The sequence below is a fragment of the Balaenoptera musculus genome, chromosome 3, assembly GCF_009873245.2.
Source record: "Balaenoptera musculus isolate JJ_BM4_2016_0621 chromosome 3, mBalMus1.pri.v3, whole genome shotgun sequence".
In the NCBI taxonomy this organism is placed as follows: domain Eukaryota; kingdom Metazoa; phylum Chordata; class Mammalia; order Artiodactyla; family Balaenopteridae; genus Balaenoptera; species Balaenoptera musculus.
In genome coordinates this window covers 141,413,241-141,432,551 of record NC_045787.1, presented here as the reverse complement: position 1 = coordinate 141,432,551, position 19,311 = coordinate 141,413,241, and the positions used below count along the sequence as shown (strand labels likewise).

The window sequence follows — 19,311 nt, the reverse complement described above, 5'->3', positions numbered from 1 at the left end:
GAAACCTTCTGTCGTTGGTGATATAGTATATGGTCTTCCCAAAGCACTTCTTGTGCCCATGAAAGCCCGTCCTTGCATACTTTTGTGTGCAGTAAAGGGTTAAAAGGCGCTGGAAAGACACCACGCATGTGTTAATTCCTGCTGCAGCAGCGCGCATTGCTTCCACTTTGACCTCATAGTTAATCTGCGTGATAGTTAAATCACGCAGAGGCTCGAGTATTTCTTTTAAACACACACATACACACACACACACACACCTGCTGCCCTCTAAAAGAAAAATCAAAACAAATCAAACAAATCTCAATTGATGGACCTGGCGGAGTATGTGTGAGCGTGGGGGCATGAGTATGTGTACGAGTGTGCGTGCATTTCCCTTTCCCTTATTTGTCTCCTGTGCGTCTCTCCCTGTACCCTCCCCCTGCCTCAATTATATTATTCCCCGGGACTTGGAAGCTGCTCCCTGAGCTGACGCTTTGATGGTATCTGCAAGCGTTTGTGCTGATCTTATTTCTGCCCCCTGAATATTAATTCCCGAAGCTGCTAGCAATACAGCTCCCCAGTGACGGGACCTACTAGAGGCAGGTGGGGGGAGCCACCATCAGTTCATAAGCATAATAATAATACAAAGGGGAGGGATTCTTCTGCAACCTAGAGGCTAGAGGCAGGGGAGAAAAAAAAAAAAGCGATGAGTTCGACAAATATATGGAGCACAGGAAGCTCAGTCTACTCGACTCCTGTATTTTCACAGAAAATGACGGTGTGGATTCTGCTCCTGCTATCGTTCTACCCGGGGTAAGAGATGCCCTTTTCGGCGTCGTTTTGTTTCAGAGAGGTTGGGGGAAGGGGTGGGGACAGAGGAACTCGGGAGACCACCCAGATTTAAAAGACTCTTATAGGATTTGGGGCTTTGTAATTTAGGGGAATGTGAATATTTGGGGCGGGAAAAAGGAGGGAGGAGAGAGAAAGGTCACTTTCATTTATTTATTAATTTATTGGATTTTCTTTGTTTGTTTTAGCATGGAAAAGCTAACGTCATAAAGACTTTGTGTTTGGGGAGTAGCATTTTGATAGGACTGCAATCTGATGTCTAGGTGGGCTCTGCTGATACACGCCGGCATTTGAGGCCATGTTGGAGGCGTTTGGGTGCGGGTCTGGAGGAGAAAACTGCAAATGGGGTGCTGGCGCACACCCGGGAGACATGTGTGTTTGTGTGTGTGTGTGTGTGGATGGGTTCTGTTCCTGTATCCGAAGTATTGCTTGCTCCTGCACCTGGGCATTTTTAAGATCAGCCAGCCAGGTTTTCTATCCAGCCCCATTGACTTGGCAGCAGACTCCCTGGTGGGCTAACAGGGTTCAGCACCAGGGACAGCAGTCCTGCCGGGGCCAAACGGAATGAGGCTTGTCTAACCCCACGGGACAACTTTACATCTACACAGGACGTCGTTATAGTATAGAGAGAAGGCCGATGGAGCCAAGGAGCACTAGTGACGTCTGGGGACCCTGCTCTGATTATCCCTAACCCCTCCTTGAGATAGGAGGGGCATTGCTGGGCATGGGGTAGAGAATGTAGTTAATCAGCGCATGGAGGGATATATGTCTGGAAAAGAGTTGGCTTTGCAGTGTTGAAAAATATGCTGAGCCAGGTGAATGTGATGCCAAAATTGTGAAGTTATGCATTAATGTCTTAGAGCCTTGTTGCACTGAATAGAAAAGATGGGAAAGGGGGCGATGGATTTCCCAAAATCCTGAGCAGGTGTGTGTTGCGAAGTGTTTTGCACCTAAATTTTTTTGAACTTCCTTGCGCCAAAGGTATCAAAGAACTATCCCTTCACATATAGTTCATCATTTATCCACCCACCAAAACAACCCCCCTGCCCAACATGTACCATCAGGATTTCCAGAGGTCCATTGTACTTATATTACTTGCACTCTTCTATACTGTCACTTTGAAATAAAGCTCTAAAAATATTACCCCAAATCTGCTCAAAAAGAAAGAAAGAAAAAGAAAGAAAAACTAGCTATAGAAGAAATCAAGCCATTGCCCTAAGGTTTTCCTGGGAGTTGACACTCTTATGTAGTAGTTGTAGCAAAGGGAGATAAAAGGGATGGGGGTTAAAAGATTATTTTATTTTATTGGAAATTTCTAGTTAACTTCACTGGTCCTCCATTCTCTAGAGTAGGTAATGGGACGTACAGATTTCAGTAAAAAAGAGACCCAAGCAAAACAAGAAGTGAAAGTCTCTCTTTGGAGTCTTTGGAGTTTCCAAGCAGAGAGAGGGGCCTGCTTAATTCTACCAGCACTTTTCATACCTTCCTCCTTTACTATAAAAATAGAATATATTTTCTTTAAGAGTGTAAGATTAAATAGTTTTCTCAGAAGAAGGCTTTTTACTGGAAATGGTTTATGTGTAATACATTTTAGTGGAATACTGGAAAAACAGTGCTTTTAATTAAAATTTGCACACATATTTTACTATTTAATGTTGTATGTAACTCTTAATTTGTTTCAGACATTAGAGAATTTATAGTTGCTTGTTAATAGAAAATATCATTCTCATGTTCTTACCATTTATGAAACCTGTGGATTAAAATCTAGTCAAGACATAGGGAAATATGTCTTTCCTTCTTACACACTTACATCCATCTTAGTAAAGAACTTTATAAATGAATAGATGAGAATATTTTTATATATTTTACTCCAATGGTCTTATTTTAACCTAAAATGTACAATTTTATTATTTTTCCTAATGCTATCATATTTAAGATGTCTTCTTATTGCAACAGTCCCACCTTTTCTTTTCCAACTATCATGTAAAAAGTAATACTTAGTGATACATTTTAATTTTCAATTCTTATCATAGTAGCTTAGATGAGCTTTTTAAACAGCTCTAAATAATGGGAGTTATGTGCCATGTAAACTCTCCAATAGGAGGATATTCACATTTTCTCAGTAATAACAGAGAATGGAGTCATTGCAGTTTGGTGCAGAGAATGTGATCAGAGTTTCAGTTTGCTGCAATCCCATTAAAAAAAAAAGCCATTTGAATGGCTGAATAGAGCTGGATGAAAATAGGAGCTTTGATCTCTGAAGCTGGTCTTGAAGAAAGACAAGTGACTAGAAAAATGTGGGATTCTGGGAGCAGTTTGAAAAAGGCTTTTTGGGTAAACAGTGGTAGTAGAACTACCTAGAAACTTGAAGGGAAATTAAGAAAAAAAAAGAAACATTTAAATGACTTTTCACTTACATAACTCCAAAGAATATTTTTCTCTCTCATTAAAATGACTAAATTCATTAGATTGTGTCTCTACAAAAGTAAAACAAAGAGGAATATGAAGCATTGGAGTGAGGATGTTAATAGCTAATATCTCTTCTTATATGTGAGATAGTTAATTTCTGAAACTCAAAACTATCTGAACTGCCACATATCTTATATACAATGCTATCATAGAAATGGTCTGGGAAACTTGCTAAACTTGTATGATTCTTGAACCATACAAGCTTGTTATTTACTATCCTTCCAAATTCTCCACTTGGTTTTATTAGAAAAAGAAAAATGAAATCACTTCCTCAGCATATTTAATTGCTTATAGATATAACATTTCAAATAGTCTGCCCTGAGGCAAACATCTATCTGGAAAAAAAAAGAAAAATATTTATCACCCAGTGTTTCCCAGGATCCAGCTGCCCACTACCCTCTAGACAAAATATCTGGATTGTAGGCAGGAATTTAAAAATTAGCTTTTAATTTAAATTTGTTACATCAGTGTCTCTGATATCCTAGACTCAGTTTAGAATACCTAATCTCAAAATGATTGAATTACAGAATATTTAGTGATAGAGGTCTCTGTTCTCCACATTTTAAAATTTGCTTCATATCAAGTATTTCTGCTCAAATTGGAAGAATGTTAAGACTGACTTTAGAGGCTTTATCTTTGTTGTAAATATTATTTTACTAAGATTGTGGCTACTTCTCACCGTCATAACTTCATAGTCATTCCAAGACAGACTTTCCACAGCTTAAGTACAAGTAGGCTTTATTGGAATGACATATACTTGTTGAAGGGGAGCAGAATTTGCCAACCGAAAATATGCCTCTTTGGCATAAGGATTATTTAAGGCTGATTATTTTTAAGAAACAGCAGATACAGGTGAAGCTTAAAACTGAGTGGAAGTTACCCTAAGAGGCATTCACATTTATAATGGAAATCTCCATTTTTAAGGGTGTCTCCCTCCCTGTACCAGAAAGAAGAGTTTGGCTAAATACCTAGAAACTTACCAATGATGAAGGCAGGGACTTAAATCTGCCTAACAACCATCCCCTTGTTGACTGTGCTTTACTTGATAACCTCCCATAACTGGCTTCCCCTACTCCCAACATCTTCTTTTGTCTTTAGCTGGAGATGGTATTTAAGATGATGGCTTGGGCCATTTGAAGGACTTACTTAGCTTTCTGAGTATCTCCCATGTATACAGGAAACATACATGTTATTACTTTTCTGTTTGTTTTTTTTTTTCCCTCTTGTGAATCTTTTTATTACAAGGATGTCTCAACCAAGAACCTAGAAGAGTAGAAGGAAAATTATTTTTCCTTCCCTACATGGTCATCCAAAGTACTTCTGCTGAATTCAGTGATCACAGAAGATTGGTAAAAAGTTATAGTTAGTGCAGTTTAGTAATTGTTTGACCACCCAGGTATCAGAACAATTAAAAAATTAAGGATTTCATTTGGGATGGGCACATTACCTATTTGGGTAAATGTGAAAGAAAGAATTCATCCTCTGCTACTGGGTTATAAGAGATCCGTGTGACATCTTCAATGTCAGAAACCAGATAGTCACAATATAATATTTTCAGATTTTCCAATCTATTTGTGTCATGTATATACATACACTGAATCAAAATTTTAAAATATATAAATATTAAAATATAATAGATCTTAATTAACATATACAAAAGTTATATAATATATTTTAAATGCATAAGATATAATTATATTATACATAACATGTATATATACACACACACACACAATTTTTACTAAAATCTGCAACATAGTTGTTGTCTACCACATTCGACAGACTTGGAAACCAATATTACAGAGAGATTAAATGACTTGTTTAAAGGCAACAGATAATTATAAGTAACATCAAATAATGATAATTATGTATGTGGATAGAAATAGAGTTCCATAATGATAGGTGTATACATTTATATATACTTCCTACCATCCTGGGGTTCCTTCCTGGGTCCCTTGGTGGGTGCTTTCCAGGAACCGGGACATGGTTCTCACTCCAGTCAGCAGCGCTAATCGACCCGCCCCCCCCCGTCCCGTCCCGCCCCCGCCATAGTTTGCAGCGAGTCACTGTGAGTTCCACGCATGACCTGCCAACAGTGCTGATGCAACTGGAGCTTTCTCCCTTCTGTAGCGCCCCTCCCCCCCCAACTCAGCACTAACCCAGTACTTTTCACCACTTTGCCCCAGACCCCTTGTCCCATAGCAGGATCTCAGAAGGCCTTTCACCTCCCTCCCTTGTCTCTTGGGCCATAGCCACTCTGATCTCAGTGTATCTTTTGCTAAATACACTTTTTCTGTATAAATAAAATATGATTTGGAGTTGTTCTCTAAAAAAATATTGTAAAATGTATATATACATACAAGATAATGATAACTGATTATATTTTAGATGTGTCACTAATGATCTTCTGAATTTTATTTTGTGTTTTCTGTTTTGTTTTATTCCTTCTGAATTTTTTGATCAGTTTCATTTCATCAGTACTGTTTGCTCATAAGTGTAGTAACTAGACTAGATCATTAAGATACCAATCAATTTTAGTTTTTATAGTTATCCGATTTCACCTTCGTATAATAGAAGTTAGAACAGAGACCTTACATCCAATCAGCCCACTGAATAAATTAAAATATTGAATATACATAGTAGTGTGGTTTGAGGTCCTCAGTCCCATCAGTCACTCCATTTTTAAATTTACCTCACAATTTTGATTGAAAGCTCTAAACAAATATGCTTAGAAATAATCCAGTCTTCAGTTGTTTTATGAGTTTAATAACATGTTAAATGATATTATTTAGTCCCTGGGGAAAAATACATTAAGAAAGTATATTTTCTTGATGGTTATGTGTAAATAAAGCATAGTTTAATCTGCAATTCAGTCATTACCCAGAAATTTAACTACTGCTTGTCATCCCATTTTCAAAGAAGAGACTTTGTCCTCCACTGAGAAAATTTATAGGATAATTTGCTCAATGTTGTCCCATAGTTTTCCTACAGAAATTCTATATTGAGGCAACCATACTGAATATTAAAGTAGAAATAATGTTACTGTTTCAATATCTGGATATCTCCATCTTCAATATGTAGATATTTAAAGTTGACATTTTTAATCACCTCAGTCAAACGAGCAACAGCTTGATTCACTGTGGCACGTGAAAACTTAATATCAAAGTGCTTAAGTTTTAATTTCTAGAGGAATAAAAAGTTACACTTTCTAGAAATTAGGGCTTTATTTTTTTTTCCTGAGAATGTTTTCATGCACACTTTTATTCTCTCTATAGCTTTGTAAGTTAGATGAGGAAGATAACATTTTACCTTTCTGATAGCTGTTAAAAATGAGATATGGAGCAGTTATGGGACTTGTCCAAGTCTTCTTGAATGTTGGTTGTAGAGCAAGGGTTAAGACTTCCCCAGCCACATTCCTAGTGCAGTACACCACACCACTCAACAATAGTCACCCTTTTTCTTTGTAAAAGTAAGAAAATACTTGGATTGTTTTGAGGTGTAAAAGGCTTCTCCAGTTTGCTTTACTGGGAAAGTTATTTGCTATTCATTTCTTCCATACAGTAGAGAATACACATCTTTTAAAAGGAAATAAAAACGCTTTTAAGTTATACATTCGTGGCTTAGGGTAAAAATAAAATTTAACTCAAAATCATATTAATCCCCACTGTATTATGAAATAAGAGAGCAAAATATGGTAATAATTCTATATTATTATAAAAATCATTATGGAACTCTATAGATAAAGTACCATGTAATTGCTAAGTAAGTAGCGCTGATATTACATTCTCCACCCATTCATAAAGAAAGCCATCTGAATACCAAATAACATAATAGGAAAATAAAGAATGCTTTTTAAGCAAAGGTCCTTTGTAATAATTGAAACCCTGCCATGAACTCAAGTATAGTAGTAGAACCAAAGTCTATATGGTGAGACAGATAAATATCAAGTTCTGTAATTTATTTAGGCATATTTAAACAAAATGGCCAAAACAAACTGAATATAACTTTTCAGTGTTATCTTGGTAGGAAGAAATAAATGACTTACTCTTATTTATGTTCTTTTGTGCAGGTTAACAGTCCCTTTATATAAACTGCTTTTGAAAACACATTTGAAATACAATAAGTGAGGGAAAAAACTCTAGATATAAACTGTAGAAATGAATTAATTCTTAATTCATTAAAGGAATAGTATTGCAGCCAGGTCTGTTCTAGGCACTGGGTATATAATTATGGGGCAAAAGTCTTGATGTCCGCCATCATGGAGTTTGCAATCTTATGGGGTGGCAGGCAATGATCAAACCGATATACAAATAATTATTAAGTTTTAACTCAGGTAAATGCTACACAGGAAAGTCATACGGTGCTATGAGAGAATATATCAGCTTTCTAACTTGATGAAAGCATAGGCTAGAGAAACTGAGTGAGATCCACAAACTAGCTGAAACTGATCTACAGTCATCTAATTGGTCAGTTTTAATATTTCAACATTCTTTTCTTGGCTACTATAGTCTTTGCTGGATATTTTGCCCTCGGTTCAAGAGGTTGTCACTTGAAAAGTAAATGGTATTTTCGGGGAAGAAAAGTAGTGAAAATTTTTTTAATGTTCTGAAAACTATTTTTCTTTACTATTTAAAAAATTATGTAATAGACAAGAACTATATTAAGGATAATTAAATAAAGTAACACGTCATTTATGACATTATTTTAACACAAACTAAATTTACTAACCAATGGCCAGTTGATGGGCTTTTGCTCCACTCGCCCCCATCCAGTAGGTCTTCAAGTTATATATGCATAAAACTAGATCTGTTTTCCTACCACCACCTCCAACTGAGACATCTTCTCTGATTCTTTGTCAATCCAATATAAATAGTCAACTACAATCAAACAGGGGGAAAAAACACATGACCATCTTAAATATAAATACCAGTTGTGAACGTCAGTTAATTTCAGACTTGGATATAATACGATAAGAAAAATACAGTGAATATTTTAGGGATTTTAGAATTTCATGCAAAATGCGCTGTGTATGACCTATAAAAATGTGTACAGAAGGAGACCCAGCACCTTGCGGGATCTCAGTTCCCCGACCAGGGATTGAACCCGGGCCACTGCAGTGAAAGCCTGGAATCCTAACTGTTAGGCTACCAGGGAACTCCCGCAGTGACTTTTCAATATTGATAAATTATAATCTTTCAGCAAGAGAATAGATGCTAGTAATTATATGTTAATAAATTATCACCTGTTTTTTAAAAAAATCTATTTTACCTATTGTCTTCCAGTATCCCCCTTCATCTTATTCTTAGAATTAGCAAGTGTGTATTTAGTTCCTTTCAAATAATCATCATTCTAAAAGCAAGGTGTCCTATACTCATACACATACACACAAATCTGCAACTTTGGATAATGCCCTTTTTAATCTTATAGAAGAATACTTTTCCCATTATATTAAAGAGATTGAGTAAATATATATTCTTCTTAAATTATTCCAAAAGAAAGAACAAGCAAGACACTTTAAATCTGAGGTAGTATTCAGATATTTCCTGTCTTTAATAGAAAAGTAATTTTCCTTAGTATTTCTTAGAGGGAAAATTTAAAGTGATAATTTTTAAAGTTAATAACAACATCTCAATGGTTCCAGGTAAAAATTATCATTTAACTAAATTACCTCCTTTTAACTTAACTTTATTAATAAAAATCTGCATTCTTTATTTTAAAATTAATTCTTAATAATTTTCAGAAAAAACTTCTTGAATTTTAAAAAAGTGTACATTTGAAATTGATTATTCTTCATTAAATTCCACAACAAATTAATTAATTACTTAAATTATTTAAATAATTACTTCATAACCTTCATAAACCCATACTTTATTAATCAAGTCATTAGAAATTATAAAAATTTAGACACATAGTTTATTCTACATCCAGGTAAATTTTTCATTATTTTATTTTATTTTTTTACTTTTTATTTTATTTTATATTGGAGTATCATTGATTAACAATGTTGTGTTAGTTTTAGGTGTACAGCAAAGTGATTTAGTTATACATATATAAGTATCTATTCTTCTTCAAATTCTTTTCCCGTTTAGGTTATTATAGAATATTGAGCAGAGTTCCCTGTGCCATGCAGTAGGTCCTTGTTGGTTATCTATTTTAAATATAGCAGTGTGTATGTGTCAATCCCAAACTCCCTATCTATCCCTCCACCCCCCTTTCCCCCCTGGTAGCCATAACTTTGTTTTCTAAGTCTGTGAGTCTGTTTCTGTTTTGTAAATAAGTTCATTTGTATCATTTTTGTTTAGATTCTACATATAAGTGATAGCATATGGTGTTTGTCTTTCTCTCTCTGATTTACTTTGCTTAGTATGATAATCTCCAGGTCCATCTATGTTGCTATAAATAACATTATTGCATTCTTTTTAATGGCTGAGTAATATTCCATTGTATATATGTACCACATCGTCTTCATCTGTCAATGGACATTTAAGTTGCTTCCATGTCTTGGCTATTGTAAACAGTGCTGCAATGAACACTGGGGTGCACATATTCTTTCAAACCATGTTTTTTCAAGATATATGCCCAGGAGTGGGATTGCTATATCATAAGGTAGTTCTGTTTTTAGTTTTTAGGAACCTCTGTACCGTTCTCCATAGTGGCTGCACCAATTTACATTCCAACCAACAGTGTGGGAAGGTTCCCTTTTCTCCACACCTTCTAGATCATTTATTGTTTGTTGACTTTTTGATGATGGCCATTCTGAGCGGTGTGAGGTGATATCTCATTGTATTGATAGTTTTGATTTGCATTTCTCTAATAATTGGCGATGTTGAGAATTTTTCATGTGCCTCTTGGCCATCTGTATGACTTCTTTGGAGAAATGTCTATTTAGGTGTTCTGCCCACTTTTTTTATTGTGTTGTTTGTTTTTTTGATTTTGAGTGGCATGAGCTGTTTGTATATTTTAGAGATTAGTCCCTTGTCGGTCACATCATTAGCAAATATTTTCTCCCATTCTGTAGGTTGTCTTTTCATTTTGTTTGTGGTTTCCTTTGCTGTGCAAAAGTTTTTGAGTTTAATTAGGTCCCATTTGTTTATTTTTGTTTTTATTTTCATTACTCTAGGAGATGGATCGAAAAAGATATTGCTGCAATTTATGTCAGAGTGTTCTGCCTATGTTTTCCTCTAAGAGTTTTGTAGTATCTAGTCTTACATTTAGGTCTTTAATCCATTTGGAGTTTATTTTTGTGTATGGTATAATTTATAAACTAAATTATCTTTGGGAAGTCCCTTAACCCTATAACCACCATTTGTTTTATATCTGTAAGACATTTAATTGGTATTGGTATATTGTAGTATGTAATGTTCACCCCTAAAAATGTGGAAAGTGAATGATAACAGAAATACAGCCATGTTTAAATGTTATTATTAATTTAAAAATCTTTAATTTTATGCCTTCTATTATGAAATGATACTTAAAATATGCCTGAATTTTCCAGTAACTGATTTATTGAACATGCTGGATTTAGATAGTTATGGTCTAGAAATTATGATTCTCTTTAAACGTCATCTGTTGAATCTCTCTTCCCCGCACCTGGACAATACCTAACATAAAAGCAATGAATTTTCCTTTCATTTTAGAGTTTATAATGATCTCATTTTCAGGTATTAAAGTCTCATCTAAATTGATCCTTCAAACTCTCACTCTAAATTTTTTTCTCTTCTCTGATCAGCCCTGACCTAAGATTTCTGCTGCCTGCCTGACACTATTTCTTCATTTTTTTGTTAGGCTCCTCTTCTCTTTTTATTATGCTGCTTTTGGCTTTTTCAAGATTAGAGTGGAGGGAGGAAGGACAGTTACCTTTGCGGAAAGATCTTATTGTACTTTCTGGGTGAAAAATGCCTACATGCTTAGTCATTCTCTCCTGGGGGGTTAGATGGATTCTATGGAGCTAACCCTTTCCTCCTTCCTCCTCCTGGGGACCTTTAGACTTGCTCTCTTCCCTGACATGGGTCATGCGGTATGGGGGCTTGATGTTTTATGACAGGCCCTCAGCTCCACTCCAAAGATGCATCTACCCTGACTTTGTACTAGCATTTTCTTGCCAAATAGACAGTATTTTCAAGATGATTTCAGCATGACTGTTTTTCTGGCATCCATTTAGCTCAGCAGGAATGAATGAATGATAAACAAACTCAGGAAAATTGCTTGTCAGCTTCAGAAAGTGAAGGTCTTTTTCTCACTCAGATTCACTGTTGGGATTGTTCAAACCAGCCTATCACCTTTAGACTTTTTCAGGAAAAAATCAGGCTACATTAGTCATTTGGACTGCTTAAATTATAGAGATCACAGGCCAGATTTTGCTAAGAATTCTCTCTCTACCCTGTGTTCAAACAGCATTAAGAAGCAGATATGCAAGTTTTCTGTTTTGGGTAGAGATAGCAGTTACCCCTGTTAGTCTCCCCTAAATGGTAGACATCGATGAGTGGGTTTCTTGACTTTGTTTTTCAGTTGCCTTGAGGTAGAGGTGGAACATGTATCCCTGTGAGGAGGGGATATGAAACTGCACAGTTCTTTCTACACTTGGGCCAATAAACTTTTTCCACAAGAACTGCTCTCTTACTGAATCCTTAAACTTCTATTTTACGGCCCCAAAGTGGGTGAAGGAAAAAGAACCCAGGACTGGTTTTTGGCCTTCTCTAGCAAGTTCTGCCTCTTCTTGGCAGCCTACCACATTTGTGTTAAATGAGAATATAACACTTCTCCCTTATTTTTCTCAGTTCTGGGACATCAGTTATGATAAAAATGGGGAAAGTATATTTAATATTACGTTCCCCATGCAATTCATTTCTTCCTGATATCCAATAGTTAATTCACCTTCTTCAAATCTTTGCTCAAATATTGCCTTCTCAGTGCCTACACTGATTACTCAATGTGATACTGCAAACATCCCTCAACCCTATACTCACAATTCCACTTATTCTCTTCTGTGTTTTACCTTTCCTTAGTCTTCAGTAATTAAGTAGAAAATTTTTTATTATGTAGCTTACTGATTTATTATTTTCACTTTTTATTTTCTGTCTTATTCAGCTAGAATCCAGGATTAATGAGAGCAGAGATGCTGTTTCTTCCACTGTTATACTCCAGGCTTTTAGAGAAGTGTCTTGCTTCTAATAGATGTTCAATAATTACTGTTTAATTAAATAATAAAAACTGCATCTCCTTTTCCCTGAAATTTATCTTCTCTTAAAAAAGGAAAAAAAGGTACTTCCCTGGTGGCACAGTGGTTAAGAATCCGCCTGCCAATGCAGGGGACATAGGTTCGAACCCTGGTCCAAGAAGATCCCACATGCCGCGGAGCAACTAAGCCTGTGTGCCACAACTACTGAGCCTGTGCTCTAGAGCCCGTGAGCTACAAGTACAGAGCCCACGTGCCGCAACTGCTGAAGCACGCGTGCCTAGAGCCTGTGCTATGCAACAAAGACAAGCCACCACAATGAGAAGCCTGCACACCACAACGAAGAGTAGCCCCCATTCGCTGCAACTAGAGAAAGCCCACGCTCAGCAACGACGACCCAACACAGCCAAAAAAAATATTAATTAATTAATTAATTAATTTTTAAAAAAGGAAAAAAGAAGAACCTTTTCCATAGTACCTCACTCTAAGTTCAGCATATATGGCTGGTGACCAAAACAAAAAAAACCAAACAAATCCTACAGAATCGTGTAGTCCTTAAGAGCATAAGCTATGGAGCCACACTTGACCAAGATTCATATTTCTACCCTTGACATTTACTACTTGATGGCCCTCAGTAAATTTATTGACTGCATTCATCCTTAGTATCTTCATATAAAAAAAGGAAGATAATAATTCTTCTAAAGCTACCTTTGAGTAGCAATTGACATAATACATAGTACATGGCACATAGTAAACTTCTCTTACATGTTGTTTTTGTTTCTGTTACTACCACAGGGTCATTATTTATTTCCTGCGGATATTCCTAGAGACACAAATAGTCTCTCCACCCCTGTTAAATGCTAAATTTGGGGAAAGTACAGGAGAGGGGTTTCTTAATCAAATTCAGTAGTTCTCTAGTCCCCTGTCTTAATTTTTATAAGATGAGAAAATTGGATAAAGGTCCATAAGTTTCTGGAATGACTATATTGTTCATTCATTTTAGATCAATATTAAAAACTTGAATAAAATTCCTAACACATGTGGATTAGGTCCCAATAACAATAAAATATGTGCTGACACGTGGGATTTCTTCCTGAAGACAGCTTCTTTAACTATATGCAAAAAAGAGAGAACTGATATTTTTCTATTCAAGGTCATAACTGAGTCTTCATTTTTTTGTGTGCCTTATGGATCTGATAATAGAGTGAAATTCAACATCCCCTGTCACCTAGATTACTGCATCAGCCACCTAAAGTACCTTTCTGATGCCAGTTTTGCTACCTTCTGATTCATTCACCACATAGCAGAGAGACTTTTTTCCTAACAAATATTTTCCTAAATAAGGACATAATTTAGATTCAATAACCTGTTGAGAATTTAAGTGTAGAGTTAGATAAAATTTTTTTCAAATATGTACACCGGTATCACCACCACCCATATGTATATATACATACATATATTAGTTTCCAATATATATTGGTTTCCATCACACTTGCAGGTTTTCTCGTGCCCTTTCCAATTAATCACCTTTCTATGCCCCCACCTTCTCCTTGACTTCAGACTATAAGTAATCTCCCAAGCACATTCTTAATAGATGTTTAAGTATCAATGAAATATTTTAGAAAAATGAAGATGTACATAGAGCAGAAGTTTGAAGATAGGGGTTATACACTCTGACTCAGGTGACCTGAATAGTGTCCTTCTGAATTGCTATTTTGTGAATCACATTTCGTTTAATCCCCAGTGACTGTGTTCCTGGCACTATGCAACATGCAGAAGCTATAGCATTGAACAAGGCAAACACAGTCCTTGCACTTGTGGAATGTATATTTTAGAATAAAGACATGCTTTTAAAAACATAATACTACATTATATATAATATATTATACCATACTTTTATAAATATTCTTATAGACAATATCCTACATATATATTGATTTGTTTCACTTATTGCCTCTGATCTAAGTAAATTTGTGTAACCAGATAGACATTTTACACTCAACCATTTTTTAAATCTACATATCCATGTGATTCTGTCCATTTTCCCCTTGAAACTGGCTAACATGGGATATCATTTGACTCTTGTTGAGCTTTCAAGCACTATGTTAAATGCAGAATGAAAATAAATGCAAAGTAGACAAATTTCCTCCTTCCTATGAAGGAAGACTAATTTCCTATGAAGGCCTCCTGCCTTTCTGCCATAAATAAAAAGGTATTGTGTTCCTAATACTTGTTTGGCGCACTGTACTAGGGACTGGAGATAAAAGAGGGAGAAATACAGGCATCTTCTTAATCCTCTTAGACATTGCAGTCTAGGGACAGGCAGATAGTAAACAAACAAATTTCAAATTGTGGTAAATGTTGAATAACTAAAAGGTGTGCTATGATGAAGAAAAGAAAAAATTGTTTTAGAGAGAATACTCAGGAAAGGCCACTCTGAGTAATGGATAAGAAGTTGAGATTATAAGAGTATTAAAAAATTCAGCCAAGATTCAGAAAAGATTGAAGGGAAGATCTCTCTCATTATAGGTAACAACAGATTGCAAGGGCCCTGAGTGGAGAAAAAACTTGGTGTGGTTTAGGAACTAAAAATAGCCCATATGACTGGAGGACAGTCATCATGGATGAAAAAGTCAGGGTATAGGATTTGGGAGCCAGAAAGCTGCTTCCTATGGTATAACTTTGAGGCCATAGTGAATATTTTGAATTCTGGGAAATACTTCATATAATAATACCATCAGTTTTATTCTTTCTTTTTTTTAACTTTTGGGTTTATTTATTTATTTATTTATTTATGGCTGTGTTGGGTCTTCGTTTCTGTGCGAGGGCTTTCTCTAGTTGCGGCAAGTGGGGGCCACTCTTCATCGTGGTGCGCGGGCCTCTCATTATCGCGGCCTCTCTTGTTGCGGAGCACAGGCTCCAGACGCACAGGCTCAGTAATTGTGGCTCATGGGCCTAGTTGCTCCGCGGTATGTGGGATCTTCCCAGACCAGGGCTCGAACCCATGTCCCCTGCATAGGCAGGCAGATTCTCAACCACTGCGCCACCAGGGAAGCCCATCAGTTTTATTCTTAAGGAAGAAGTGTGCCTCTATGATTTGGGGAATGGTGAGGGTTGCAATTTACCTACCCGTTTTCAATTGCTGGACAATTAACTAAACTGTTGACTTATAGCTTCTTTAGAGTTAGATATAGTGTTGCTCTACATCTTGCTACAAAATCTTAGCAGGATCAAAATGATTGATTCTGCTATTATATCAATTATTTGAAACATAGTCATTATTTTTTGGTATTATTATGAATGCCATAAAATTATGGCACTATGAAATGATTGCACTATATTTAAACTCGTGTTTAAACATATATTTTTATAAAGATAAATACTTTGCATCTAAAAAATGGCAAAGATAGTTTCTTAATTCCAAATTAACTAATATGTTTTTTTGGGGAAGCAGTTATTTGCCTGAATGATTTTTAAATTTTAAGAGATTCTCATAGGGAACATTAACAAATGTACACTTATTTCCTATCCATAAAATATATTATTGAACTTAACCTGCATAAAACAGAACCACAGAAGGTAATACTCCTTCTAAGAGCCTGAAAGAGATACAAAGATCTGTGTACCAAATTAAAAACAAAACAAAACAAAAAAACACTACCATTTTATTAATAAAAATTTCCTTCTCCCAAGGAGATTTTAAAATTGTTAGACTCAATTACCTCATACTTTAGTATCAGGAAATTTTACAAAAGTCTCATGTCAAAGAATATTGTGAAAAATTCAGTGATTTAGTTTACAGCATAATAGTTTTGGTTTTGTTTTATTTTTAAGTTAACATAGAGCAAAACTGGCCTTTATTGGTGGACAGTTGTATGAATTTTAACACACATGTAAATTCTTGTAATTCAGTATCTCGAATCAGGATACGGAACAGTTCTATCTGCTACCCCAAAAGCTCCCTCCTACTACCCCTTTGTAGCCACACCCTTCCCCCACTCTTAACTCCTGGCAACAACTGCTCTGTTATTCATCACTGTAGTTTTTCTTTTCAAGAATGTCATATATGGGACTTCCCTGGTGGCGCAGTGGTTAAGAATCCTCCTGCCAATGCAGGGGACACGGGTTCGAGCCCTGGTCCTGGAAGATCCCACATGCCGCGGAGCAACTAAGCCTGTGTGCCACAACTACTGAGCCTGTGCTCTAGAGCCCGCCAGCCACAACTACTGAGCCCACGAGCCACAACTACTGAGCCTGCATGCCTGGAGCCCATGCTCTGCAACAAGAGAAGCCACTGCAACAAGAAGCCTGTGCACGGCAATGAAGAGTAGCCCCCACTTGCTGCAATTAGAGAAAACCCATGTAGCAACGAAGACCTGATGCAGCCAATAAACAAACAAACAAATAAATAAATAAAAATTTAAAAATAACATTAAAAAAAAAGAATCATATATGTAGAATCATATAGTTCACTCAGCATAGTGCCTTTGAGATTCATCTCAGTTACTGTGGTGTCAATAAGCACATGAAAAGAAGTTCACCATTACCAGTCTTTAGGTAAATGCAAATTAAAACCACAATATGATAAAACTACACACCTATCAGAATTGGTAAAACAAAAACAGTACTGACAAGACCAAGGGTTGGTAAGTATGTGGACCAACTGGAACTCTCATACATTATTAGTGGGAATAAAAAACAGGGAACAATTTGGCAATTTTGTATAAGATTAAGCATGAATCTAACATTACTGAACAACCTCACTCTGATTTGCATGGGAGAATTGAAAACCTATGTCCTGGAATAATGGCTTTTATAATTATCTAGATAATTCGTTTTCAGAAATGCTTACATAAACATGATCACATCAATCAGACAAAATGGTGATTTCCTTTATTTGGCTTGAGAGTACACTCTTGATTGAATTAATCAGAAGTTTCTTAATGGTTATGAGATCTGCTTTGATATTACTTGTGGTCATGTACCTGTGGATATTGGAAAGACTGGGAAGAATAATGATAGGGAAGATGCAGGGAGAAGCATGGATTCTGTGGAAGCTCCTTTTTTAATTTGTGCAGTAGGTTTGCAGTCTCTTGAAAAAGGTAAAAATATACTACTGAGAAAAGACAGTAAGTTGTTATTCCCTTAAGTATTTTCTTTGTAATATGAATTCTTTATCATTTAAAGCATTTAACCTATCGTGTGACAGGGATCTAAATTTGCAAAAATATAAATGACACAAACTGACCTTTTTTCTATTATATAAACAGTTTTTTTTAATGAAACCAGCATGCTGATTTAAAACACCCTTAAACTTTAGGTGAAGTTAAGATGATTTCAAATCCATTGGGATTTTTGTTTTACATTGTTCCAGAATTCTAAGAACAAAAGTAATTTTGGGCTTTCTAAAATACATCCATAGAATACTTACTTATGCTCACTGCCAACACAGAACTTTTTAAAATACATCTACCATATTTTCATAGGAAAAAAAGTAATAATTCCAAATGCTGAGAATGGTGTTTAGCTCGTAGGAGATATCTGTGAATAATCACAAATGAGTGAATAAATACACAACTTCTATGATCTGGAGTATTCATAATTCTTAGTTATGTAAATTTATGTAAAGATAAAGGACTATTGCTATAATGAAGGTAGAGGGAATGAGGAGGAAGAAAAATGAGGGCAACAAAACTGAAACCTAAGACTTGATTTACTTTTTCAAGTGATTGATAACACATTGATTTTCAGAAAATGTTTTATCCAGGAAGAGCCAAATAATGAAAACTTAAGAATAGTCTTCTAAAAGTGGCCACACCACAGGAACAAATTTCAAATTTGTATGACTTGAGCTTAAAGACTACAGCACGATCTTCTAGAAAAGGAACAAGGGAAAAGAAAAGAAAACATGTAGAGAAAGAAAAATTCCCAGAATCATGGTCACTCAGATGTACACATATTGATAAAATTCCTACATGAAAATGAAAATCAGTCAGCCACTTGAACAAATTTGTTCCATAGTTTCAAACATCTGTATAGTAACAAAATCAGAATATTTCATTTCTTGCTATGACAGAATAGAACAGACTATAGTGATATGAATCTTCAATACATCTAAAGTTCACTTGAGTTTGATAACTTGAATATACATCTGAATATATGTTGATATTGCATGCAGTATAATCAGGCTTCATTTTTATAAACTGGCTCTCAATGACCTTTATACTAAATTTGGAACAGTTTGACCTCTTGTTCATGGACTATGAGAAAATACACATTCGTTCTCCTACCCACCTGTTGCCCCCTTGTAAATAAGTGGACAATTTTGCATGTTTATATATATTACCTTCTATTTTGCTAGAAGAGGAATGAAAAGTTTTATCAGTTCCCCAAAATGTTTTATGCTCTAGAGAAAAAGATTATTCTTACCATAGAAATTGAGATTGGAACTGATTACAGAGGCATGCTGATAGAAATAACCTTCATTCATATCAAGTTGGAGGTGCTGGCAAACAGAGATTAGTCACGTTCTACCATGTGACAATGTTTGTCTTATTGCCTTGCACTGTTATTAAGTGTTGCATTTTTTCTAGCTGTTCAGATATTTGTTTGTCTCTCCAAATAGATGAGAGGTGTTTTGATGTCAGCGTTGTACTTTGCACATCTTTCCATCTGCAACTGTCTTTGGACAAAAGAGTCTCAAATACAGGCTGATTAACTGAAAGACTGAGGAATCTAAATTCACAAGGCATTGTTCCCCAGATTGAACCACCTTCATGATTTTTGCCACATCTAAGTGACACTTGGTTATTTTTTTACTTAATATTTTTCATAAACCA

General features: G+C 35.7%; 1 protein-coding gene across 2 annotated transcripts in view; it reads left to right on the top strand.

Annotated features, from left to right (window-relative positions):
* Nucleotides 1-316: 316 nt before the first annotated feature.
* Nucleotides 317-19,311, top strand: part of GABRG2 (gamma-aminobutyric acid type A receptor subunit gamma2) — a 125,416-nt gene continuing 106,421 nt past the window's right edge. For both annotated transcript variants that reach the window (XM_036849172.1, XM_036849171.1), the window contains exon 1: nucleotides 317-792. In XM_036849172.1, coding sequence (XP_036705067.1) covers nucleotides 686-792 — 107 coding nt within the window. In that variant the 5' untranslated portion in view covers nucleotides 317-685. The remainder of the gene's footprint in view (nucleotides 793-19,311) is intronic.